The sequence below is a fragment of the Pinus tabuliformis genome, chromosome 8 (genome assembly GCF_031772625.1).
Source record: "Pinus tabuliformis cultivar Carrire ecotype Pingquan chromosome 8, CPIR1, whole genome shotgun sequence".
NCBI lineage: Eukaryota > Viridiplantae > Streptophyta > Pinopsida > Pinales > Pinaceae > Pinus > Pinus tabuliformis.
This window is the reverse complement of record NC_142294.1, coordinates 1,071,062,958-1,071,075,211: the sequence shown is the minus strand read 5'-3', so window position 1 is coordinate 1,071,075,211 and position 12,254 is coordinate 1,071,062,958. Positions and strand designations below refer to the sequence as shown.

The 12,254-nt window shown below is 33.6% G+C and overlaps 1 protein-coding gene across 1 annotated transcript; it reads right to left on the bottom strand.

The window, feature by feature from the left end:
* Positions 1-9,622: 9,622 nt before the first annotated feature.
* On the bottom strand, positions 9,623-11,551 carry LOC149239036 (peroxidase A2-like). Its single transcript, XM_089373305.1, has 4 exons — positions 11,225-11,551; positions 10,918-11,109; positions 10,431-10,596; positions 9,623-10,286 (listed from the first exon to the last, which is right to left on the bottom strand). Exons 1-4 carry the CDS (start codon positions 11,423-11,425, stop codon positions 9,871-9,873), a joined length of 975 nt encoding a protein of 324 aa, XP_089229431.1. The 5' UTR covers positions 11,426-11,551; the 3' UTR covers positions 9,623-9,870.
* Positions 11,552-12,254: the final 703 nt, after the last annotated feature.

Genomic DNA, 12,254 nt, shown 5'->3' with positions numbered 1-12,254 from the left:
CAAAGTCATAAACAACAAGGAAAGTTTGTCGCGAAGTGCTAAGAAGCCGACACCTTTGGACGATGATCCTCTTCCCCCCCCAGATCAACGATGGGGAAGCCATTTTTCACCCCCTTCCACCATTTCACGATAATGACAACGGGGGCATCCGAAAAGTGTCTTTCCTCAAGGTGGGCCCCTCGCAATGTCACTCCCTCCTCACTTCGCACCCCCCTTGCTCATTACCACTTATCGTAACCCCCCTCTGAAATCCACTTATCTACTTCACTCATACGTCATCCCACCAATGGTCATTCCCTTTTCTGTGCCTTCCATCTGTTATAGACATATTTGGGCATTTCAACCCCAAACTTATATGTTGATAAACTAGGGCTCATCAACCCCTAAAAGAGTTGTTTCATACCCTAAAATAACATGGTCATCTGATTACATCATTCCCCAAAAATTCCACCTAAAAAACCATCCAGAAATGGCCTAAACTGAACCATACTGACTGCTACACTGGCCAGGTGTGATGCATACTGAGTGATACACTGCTCAGGTGTGATGCATATTGTTTGGTCCTTCTATAGGGTGTGATGGGCGAGGATGGACAAATGTCCGAGACAGTTTCCTAGGTGGTTGCTCATGCAATCTTCTAGAAACTTCTCCTGTGACACTTGCCTCTCTGAATTCGCCCAAGGATGAGTAAGAGATCTAAACTTCAGTTATCTCTCCTCTTGTGGAACCAAATGTAACAAGTTGAATGACACTAATCAAACCCAGAGATGACTCACACCCTTGCACACATCTATAAATGGATCCCTCATCTAAGAGATCCAGAGGCTAGAAGATTGTGAATTACAAGGAAGTGCTGATAGTTTGTATTTGAGGAAAGAGCATTGTATTTTTGGTGTGATCTTGCTATTTCATGAGGTGAAGAGGGCTTGATGCTGGGAGGATGATGCTGGATAAGACAACTGGGTTGTAATTCTCCCTTCTATTTAATAAAGTTCCTCAAGTTTTCTTCCATATGATTGTGCAATTGTGAATGTTATCATTTATGAAAGCTATTATATGTTCATTATATATCTGATTCTGTAATGTTTATGATGTAATAGATCAAGATGCTTTGATGGTTCTTTGCTACTGTGTTTCTACAGGTACTCTCCAAGCGGGATAAGTATGAGGAGGAGTTGCAGGCTTTGCCAAGGGGGAGAGAGATCAAGCAAGGGATTAAGCGGAAGTTCCAGGTTGGTTCCATTGTCTTTCTCTTATATATTATACAGAAGAAATCGTGAATTGCTCTAAACTGTTGTTTCTAGGGTAGCTGCCAAACCTAGAGGGCTAGTCGCTCGAAAAGACACTAGTTTTCCCAGAAACAAATTGGCAACTCCACTGGGGATAGAATAGATGTTTGTTTTTTGTTACTGTTTGTTTTATAAACTATAGACAGAGCTTGAAATCAGCCAGGTAGCCTTCTAACTGCTCTTACTCTGCAATTGCATAGTAGATGAATGCTGCTTCAGTCAATCTCTAGTTTAGTTTATGAATTAAACATTTGACTTACAAGCATTCTAGATGCCCTTTTTGGTAGCTCAGTAACCTCTCAAGAAATTCCTCTGTACTTTTATCTTTATTTTCCATCATAGCTCAGCTTTACTCACTGAAAACAGCTCCAAATCTGAGCCAAAACCCACTTCAATTGCGCTCCCTGGCCCATCACACTGTTTGTCACTATAAACCAGTACGCATCGCACCTCCCAAGTTTGCTAAGTGTGATGCATCCCTATTTTTGAGAAGCCCAGGTGCGATGACTGACTGAGCCTTTTTCCATTCTAGAAATTGGGGGTTTTTGTCCTTGTTTTCAGTTCTGTTTAGTTGTATTTGTTGCTTATGAACAGTGCCTCCTTACTGAAGCCTCTTTGAATCACATAGATCAGCCTCCATTGATTAAGATTGGTGAATTTTTTTTGTATTTGTTCATCATTTACAATCCTTTGTCAAAAAGTTGTTTAAATTGATTTGTCGCTTTGATGCAAAAATTGTCGTAACTGTCGCTTTTGTGTCGAAAAGAGAAGTGTCATGAATTCTTCCTTCCTTGAATAGTCGATTCAACTTTTCATCAAGTATTTGGTTTGATTTGTTGATATTCGAAGTGTTGAAAGCATTTTTATTAAAAATTGAAAAGTGTCGTGTAGTCTTCCTGTCTCTTTTAAAGAAGAAATTGTCAAAAATGTCGTTTTGAAAGAAATATTTCAGATCTTTGCTGCATTTAGTTTTCCGTTTTGGCATTTTCACATTAAGTAGAACGAAAAACAAATACATACATTTGCATTTGCGTTTAGTTTGTGTGGGAAAAATGATTTAGGAAAATGCACTAGTGTGTGCTCTTTGCTCTTTGTTTGAAAGAATTGTAATCTTCTTTCCCTAGTAGCTAGGATTTTCATTGATCGAAATAAACAAAGATTGTTTGTCATTATAGATTGCATTTTAGGAATTTCAAATCATCATCACGCAGTGAACCATTGAAAGGCAAACTTTAAACAAGATCAACTTTAGAATAAATCTCAATGAACTTAACAATGCTTTGGAACTTAACGCAACACATTTAGAGGTCTAGGCTAGAGACATGTTCCGGCATCGTAAAATCTAGTAACTATTGTTTTCATTGAAGGTTGGGTGATTCCTCCTCCTTGATACAACAAGTACTAGCACGGACTTGTGCTCCCCGTACCGTCGCGTATATATTGGGAGATCACAATAGGCTTATATCCTTTATCCATAGGAAGCTGAGTCTGCCGCCTTATTGATCGCAATGCACTGAACACAGCATTCGTGAAGATTGATTGTTGTACATAAGTCCTTGGTAATTTCTCTTTAATTTATCACCAAGGTGTATTTTGCAGTTTTGCGATTGGTTTGGTAATCCCTTTGTGTAGATTTTCTAGAGTAGTCACTTTCATTCCTTTTCAACTCTTTAAAAGAAAAGGTCCATTTGAGCACTTGTCACTTCAAGCTCATTAAAAATCGAAGGGGACTAGAGTCATCTTTAACTTTTTCTCGACTCTTAAAAACTGAAAAAGCAAAATTGTGTCAAAGAGTCTTTAAAATTAATTGAAAATATTGGAAATCACCCAAAAACATCTAAAAATGATATAAATTTTTATTTTTGAGCATGTGACATTCAATACTTGCATTTTATATGTATTGGAAATCACACAAAATGACAATGAATGATATACCATTTTTGTTTTTGAGTATGTCACATACCGTATTTGTATTTTAAGTTATTTTTATATAAAAAAGATTGATAATGATGGGAAAAACATATGTATATTAGAAATGAAATATAAAAATTAAAAAAAAAATCTATATTGAATTTTCATAGATATAGTTTTAAATGCTTTCAATTATATATTTTCTAAATAATTATTTGATAAAAATGAATGGTTACAAATAATAAAAGTTTTCAATTGTTTTTTACCATTTTTATTTGTTAATTTTAGATATCTCTTTAATTATATATTCTTGGTTATTCGAAACAAGTATAGCTTAAAACAAATATATTATTTTAGAAATATGTGTTAAAGAATATGAACACATATAGTTGTCTAGTTAAAAGATAGTGGAATGAATTTTCATAGATATAGTTTTAAATATTTCATTTTTATATTTTCTGAATAATTATTTGATAAAAAAGAAGGGTTACAAATATTAAAAGTTTTCAATTTTTTTTTACCATTTTTATTTGTTAATTTTAGTTATCTCTTTAATTATATATTCTTGGTTATTGTAGAAACAAGTATAGGAAATATGTGTTAAAGAATATGAACACATGGAGTTGTTTAGTTAAAAGAAAGTGGAATATGTGCACAATATTAGGTATAATGTAAGAGTAACATTTAGGAGAGCTTAATATTCTACTTTGAAGGCATCAAGGAGATTTGACTCCATGATCTTCCTTTAAGAAGATACTTTAGTACCAAGAAAACAACCAATTAGACCAACTCTCGAGGCTCAATTGATTATAACAACTTTCTTTTGTTAGATTGACCCACAACGAATTGAACTTTGGATCTCATTATTTAGATAATACTTCATAACACAACAATTTCCAATTAAATTACATCCCATAGACATGTCATTTTGATTTTATAGAAAAATATTTATTTTCAAATAGATTTTCTCATTTGTTTTACAAATTATATTTTTTACATTTTATCTAATCATATATTTATTGTATTATATTTAATTTACTAATAATTTATTATTTTTAAAGGATATTTTGATTTCGTAAATACAAAACATTCTCAATTCATTTTAAAAATAATAATAAACTCATATATATTCATATTTAGTTAAAAGATGAGTTGCTGATTTATTATTGTGAAATCAATGAAAAAAAATATCAAAATGTTAGTTAGTGATAGGTTATATATCCTTCATTACATTGCAAATTTAATTATTAACAAATTTATATTATAAATGATAATTAATTTAACATGATAATGATGTAAGAATCATAATTCTTAGAGCGTTAAATTTAAACAAATAGATTATGTATGTCTTTGTAAATTTTAGCAATCAAATCAATAACTTTTTTAAAATAATTTAAACATTATTTAATAAAATTATTTATGAATTTAAATTTAAAGATATACATTATATATATTTTTGTAAATATATATAATAAATTAAATTAATATAAATTTATTTAATTATATCTTTCATAAAAGTTTTTTTTGAAATATAATAATAACATTATATTTTTAAAAGTCAGGACTAAATTAAGTATTAAAAATATTTTTTAAGATTTCTATTAACATTTATTAAATAAAATAAAAGTATAAATATTTGTTTTAAATTGATGATGATGATGATGATGGTTAACGTCTATTGAGACCAAACTTTGGTCTATCGGACCTAAAGAAATGAATTATTTAGTTTGATTTAAGATTTTCTTCCTATGCTCAAAATGCTTGGAGAGAAGCCTCCCGAGCTCACTATAATTTTGACATCGTAAAAGGCTATGAAAGTCAGTATTGCAACAAATATTATGAAACTAAGATCTAGTGTGGTTGTACGCGGGGCACTCTAAGTGTACAAGCCCAAATAAACTCCACAATAAAAGAACACAATGAAAGAGCACAAGGAAACAACGTCATATTATTGATAAAATTACTTATTTATACATATGTAATCGAGGTACGAGAAAGTTTTGTCTTGGTAACTTATTAATTGTAAAAACAGAATGTAAAACTAATTACATATTATACAATATACAATAACAATCCCGAAGGATTAGTTAACATTCCCCCCTTAATTCGAAGGGACATTTGACATTCCTAGTAACATTCTGAACTTTTCAAACTTTTCACGTCCCAGTGACTTTCTAAATATGTTTGTGATCTGCTCTGAAGTAGGACAATGTGTCAGATGAATAACTTTGGCCTCTACATAGTGTCAAATCAAGTGATATTTGGTGTTAATGTGCTTGCTACGATCATGAAAATTGGGATTCTTGGCCAACTGAATTGTAGAAGAGTTGTCGACGAGTAGTGGAGTTGAAGTCTTTTGTTTCTCCTGCAAGTATTCAAGTATTTTGCAAAGCCAAATGATTCTCGTTGTGGCTTGAGCTACCACAACATATTCAACTTCGGTGGTAGAATCAACAGGAACAGATTGCTTGTGTGATCTCCAACTGAGGGTTGCTGATCCAAGACTCATCAAATAACCAGAAGTAGACTCCATTCTCCTTGTCTCCATCAAAATCAGAATCTGAATAGCTGGTGAGATGGAAATCTACAACTTTTGAATATTTGAAGCCATATGTTCGAGTGCCTTTCAAATACTTGAGCACTCGCTTTGCTACATTCCAATGATCTTCACATGGCTTATGCATGAACCTCGAAAGTATCCTTACAACAAAAGTTATGTCAGGTCGAGTAGTAGCTAGAAAATTTAAACTTCCAAAATTTTTTTTGTACTTTGTTGGATCTTCAAACATGCTTCCTTCAATGGAAGTAAGCTTCAAATTCTGCTCCATAGGATTAGTGACAGGATTACAATCATGCATCCCAAATCTGTCCAATAGATGTCCAATATACTTTTTATGAGAAATGAAAATATATTTGGGTGTCTGATAAACTTCAATCCCTAAATAATAATGTAATAAACCCAAATCTGTCATGTCAAAAACTTTCAATAATTCTCTTTTAACAGACACTCTATAGTCATCATTGTTTCTAGTGATCATCAAATCATCTACATACACAACCAAATATACAACTGACTTTCCAATTTTCTTAACAAAAAGAGTTACATCATCCAGATCAAATAAATTATAATTCAACTTGAGAAGGTGTTCAGTTAACTTTTCATACCATGCACGAGATGCTTGTTTTAGTCCATACAAAGCCTTAACCAATTTGCATACCTTTTTATCTTTCCCTTTAACAACAAAACCTTCAGGCTGAAACATATAAACATCCTCCTTCAAATTGCCATTAAAAAAAGCTATTTTAACATCCATATGGTGTATCTTCCAGCTTTTCTAAGCTGCAATAGAAAATAAAGTTCTAATTGTGCCCCATTTTGCTGTAGGAGCAAATGTCTCTGTGTAGTCAATGCCTTCCTTCTGAGCGTATCCTTTTGCTACAAGTCTTGCCTTGTATTTATTAAGTGAACCATCTGCTTTGTATTTGATCTTATAGACCCATTTGCAACCAATGGGTTTGATACCTGCAGGAGGATCCACTAACCTCCGAGTTCCATTCTTAATAAGTGCATCATATTCCTTTTGCATTGCATCCTTCCATTCATCACAATTACCAACTTCTTGAAAACAATTAGGTTCGCTAATTGTGCAATGATTGAATTCACAGTCATGAGAAACATTACCTGAATCACCTTTAGAAGACGTTCTTGTTTCAAAATCATTATTCTTGATTGGAACTTTTCGAGCATGTGTAGATCTTCGTAAGGTTGCTGAAGTGGTTGTGATGGCTGCTCATCTTGAAAAATAGGCTAAAGTACAGGCTCTTCAAGAGCAATTTCTGGTCCTGCAGAAACATTTATATCATCCAAATTTTCTTCAGCAATAACATTCTCATGAGTCAAATATGGAAGAACCACAGACTAATCCAAAATGGGAATCCCCCCTTTAGTGTGTGGAACAACATTATCAGATTCAAAATAGAACTTCTTAGATGCAAATTTCTCCTAATGAGCCAGTTTCTTATCAACACTAGAATTATTTTTATTTGATTCAAGGAAAATAACATATCTAAAAAGAATGAACTTCTTGTTCTCCTCATCATACAATCTAAAATCTTTGGAAGTAGCAGAATATCCCAAGAAAATACATTTACGACTCCTAGCACCCAACTTGTTGCACTGATGTTTAGGAATTAATGCATAGCATAAAGAACCAAAGACTTTAAAATGTTGAAAAACAGGAAGATGATTATATGAAATTTCATAAGGAGATTTATTATTGATTACAGAAGAAGGACAATGATTTCGAATATAAGTTGCACAAAGCACTGCTTCTCCCCAAAACATCGACTTAACATTCTTAAAAAACATCATATATCTAACCATATTAAGAAAAGTTTTATTCATGCATTCTGCGACGCCATTCTATTGTGGGTTATAAGGTATGGTAGTTTGATGTTTGATTCCATTGTCCTTCAAATATTGTTCAAAAACATGAGAAGTGTACTCACCACCATTATCAGTTCTGAGAATGCCTATATTCTGTTGAGTTTCATTTTTAATCATCAAATGAAAATTTTTAAAAACATCAAACACTTGTGACTTATTCTTCAACAAATACACCCAACACATTCTCGAGTAATCATCAATAAATGTTAGCACATATTTATTTCCATTTGCAGTTGCAATAGGCATAGGTCCACATAAATCTGAATGTATGAGACCTAATTTTTGTGTAGATCTGAAAGAAGAACTATGAAAAGGTTGTTTACAATGCTTTCCTATAATACAAGCATCATAAGGTGTAATATTTCTTGGAACTGTCGGAAGACCTTTAATACCTTGCTTTTTCATAATTTTGATGCTGTCATAATTGATGTGACCAAATCGAGCATGTCATAACAAGCTGGGAGATAGGATATCATTTTGTTGTGCCAAAAGAACAGAACTTTCACAAGAATTAGTAGATGAAGTACCATTTAATTTTAAAAGCGTACCTTCTTCCACACCGGTCATAACAACTACATGATCAGATGCTCTTCTTATCTCAATGATGCCATCAAATATATGAATAGAATGCCCCTGCTGCCGAATATGGATAAGAGACATCAAATTTTGCTGAAATTGTGGAATATAAAGTACATCTTATAGAACATAATTTGCAAAATTCAATATCTTCAAACGAATAGACCCAATGCCAGATGGTTTAATTTGAGACTTGTTAGCAAAGTAAATAACACCATCAATATCGTCAGTGAAAGTTTCAAAAAAAATTGCCTAAATGTTATGTGACAAGTGGCTCCTAAATCCAAAATTTAAGTATCTCAACATGAAGAAAATGCAGTGTTGAAAACATCATTCATATTAAAATTACAGTGAGCAACAATGTAATGTGCAGACTCTGATGATTTTCCCTTATCTGGTGGTGGTTGATCTTTATTTAATTGTTCTCTCCTTTCACTGACTTTCTCCCAAGGGATTTTACAGTTAGTAGAAGTATGACCAATTTTACCACATCTAAAACATTTGATAGCTGGTCTATCATTAAAATTCATTTGTTTTCTATCATTTTGTTGTCTGTCTCCCTGATTATTTTTGCCCCCCTTGCCTCTATAATTTCTCCTACCATGACCTCTACTACTTTTATCACCTCTAGAAGTTTCCGCGTGAGACTTTCGATCCTTTTGTGCAAGGCACAAAGTTTCTACATTAGAGTTAGGTGGAGTCTCTTTCTTCCCAAAGACTTTTTCTCTCTCAGCTATTTTGCTTACTAGTTTATCAAATGTAATGTCTTTTAGCTGCCCACTAGCTTGAGGTGATTCCAAATAATTTGAATAGACAGGGTGAAGGACTTTTATAAAAGTTGTAAGTTGTAAATCTAATTTAATTCCAGTGACTTCTATATCATGAAAAATGGCTTTTATTTCAGAGGAACTCTTCAAAGGATCATTATCCTCCTTCTCCAAATTAAACAACTTTAACAATAACTGAATAATTTCGAGTTCTGAGTGTGAATCATACAATTCTTTCAACTTCTTTAGTACTTGGAATGCAGTACCACAAGAAACGATATATTTTCTTACTTCTTCTATCACGGATGCAGTTATTAATGCATATGCCTTGTTGTCTTTTGTCTCCCAAATTGCATGTAATTTCTTTTCCATCACTATCCTTCTTGCCTTGACAAACTTCCCACAAATCGTTAAAATCAAGGGCACTTTTAAGCTTTCTAAACCACTCTTGATAGTTTTTTTTTTCTATTAAGAACAACTCCAACTATGGAAACTATTGAAGTCATAATTGTTATGTAGCCAAATATTCTTCAAATCCTTTCAAATTCAAAATATATGCAATACTTCTGAAAATATATAAATTTGTTTCTCCTTTTCTTTTTACAATGTTGGCTTTATGATTTAGTGGTAAGTTTCAAAAATAACTTAGCAAAGAGCTAGGATCAAATCTTATTAGCCTCTTAAAAGCGGTGTTTAATACATACATTTCTGGTAACGCTAACACGGATGAACTTACAACCTTTCCCTTCGTCAAGGCCTTATTAATTGAATTCGTTCACGATGGCCGCTGTTCACGATAATCGAGATCATAAGATACTTATTTCTTCACAATATTGGTTGCACTTATTTCAATTTGATAGAATTGATATTTCAGCGGAATCTAACCATTAATCTTCCCGCAATTCAGGCGGATTTCTCCGCTTGTTCCCGTCAGAGGACTTATGTTCCCCATGTTGATCATCGAGTTGGAAAAGTTGGAGAAGAAATCGGATTGACTACTCGTATAATCATTGACAGTAGAGATGGTGCTTGCTCCCGATGTGGAAAGCAATTCTTGATCCGACTGAAGGAGACCCATCTGAATCTGCAGATTTGCAAAGTAGTTGTTGTCGAACGTATCTGGAGTCCCTGGATCCAGTGACGTTAACGTATTCGCGTTTCCATTCTGCGGGCACGTGCTTTGCAAGGTGGATAGATAGGAGGAATTCAGTGTCGGATCCGGACTGCCCGTTCCACTGAAATTGTAGAGTCTACCGCTAAACACTGTGCATCGAGCTCGCCCAATTGTATGTCCCCCTGGTACATCCAACAAAACCCAAATTCGTACAATATACAAAATCGAAACTATACTCATGAACACACTATGTACTTGTAGCTCTGTTAGTTTAGCAGAGGTTTTACTAAAGAAAATGATGAATAAGGAAAAGCTTTTATATATACCTGACAAAGCAACGACATCCGTAACAGAAAGCCCAACATTCTGGAACTTTGTTATGATTGTGGACAGCGAATCCGTCGGTCCAGGGAGGGCTGTGTTGGGAAGAGTTGCATTGGCGGTCGTGCTATCTCGTCTCCCTAACTGTGGAGTCCATGACGGACCACCAGACTGTGGTTGCACCCAGGGTTATATACTTGTTATTTTTTAACAAAAATATTATCTATAAAAGATGTGTCTCCAGTTCTTTAATTAATAAATTCAGTTCATTTATGCTATTCAAAAATATGGACCACGAAGAACACAGCTTATCTTTCTAATCACAGTTTTTCTTACATAAGTCAACATATTTTCGAATCTGTCGAACCAGAATAAATGTAAATGTGAAAGAAAAATAATTTTTTTAGACCATTCTAAGAATGCATTCGATTCCAAAATATTTCTGATAATCAAATAACCCAACATACACGGGAATGCAATTAGAGTACAAACCAGTGAGACGGACTGCTGTGCGGCTATAGCGAGTATGTCAGCACACGATACTGTTGCGTTGCACGCGTTTTCTACTGCCGTTTTAATGTCGTCCACAACGCCGAAGCCCCGGATAGAATTGAGGTTAGGGCCTGCCGTCTGCTCCCCTGTGAAATTTGCAGTGTCATTTAAAAGAACCGATCCATCGCAGCCCTGTGAGTAATACATGATCAGCTTAGACTGAATTCTATTCATGCAAAATCTAAGTGATGTGCATGCACATGAAGCTTAGACTGATGCAAAATGGAGTAAGTGATGTGCATCTTACATTGACAAAGCAGTCGTGAAAATGTAAACGGAGGAGGGAGGCCGCTATCCTTGTATCTGTCTGCAGAGCTTGCTGGATTACCTGCCCCACTATGCTAGTAACGTTGGGACACGTACTCTGGTAAAAAGTGGGGCTCAGCTGCCCATTGGCACATCCAATGAATGCAACAATGCATAATATAACAAAAAATGCAGATGCCATAGTTGCAGAATCCACACAATTATGCGAGATGCTCCTAAGGGTGGACTCTGGTACTACTTCTGTCGAAGCAGGAATGCAGGAGGGTTCATTTATAGGGCGCTTGCGGTATGAATTTTAATAGCTTTTATTATTATTATTATGAGGGCCTTGTAAATTCGAACTCTGTCAGGTACCATGGGCATTGTAAAAATGCCTGTACCATAGAAACATTTCTGGTCTCCCCTCATAATCTCTTATTAATTTTTACATTTACTCATCCCATCCACATCTAGTGACAGAATTTTATATTTACTGTATCCCATCCTTGATATATCAGTCCATTCATATTTGTTTAAAGATTGTAAAAGCATTTCACCTTTTTGATTGGTTAGAGAGATTACTGGCGCGGAGAGGATGTGGACAAGGATTATCAGTTAAAATTTCCTATTCTGTTTTTATATAAACCCTATTGTGATATATATCAATTATATAAATATTATTCGAATATTTAATATACTTGACGAACAAAATATTTTAGTATAATTAAAAATATTATTTAAATATAAAAATAAATATAATTAAGTAAAAAATATTATTATTGGTTATAGAAATTTCAAATACATAGATATATTGATTAAATTATTAATATAAATACCGATTTTGTATATTTATTTAATTAAAAATAATAATTTTTTTAAATAATTTTGAAAAAAAGATTGTTATTAAAAAAAAAATTAAGTGATAAAATGAAAACCATTTACATTATAACTATAACATTAATAAATATGATATTTAAAGAACCATTAATATTCGGATGAGTTACAAAGGAGATATGAAGAAGATTCATCCA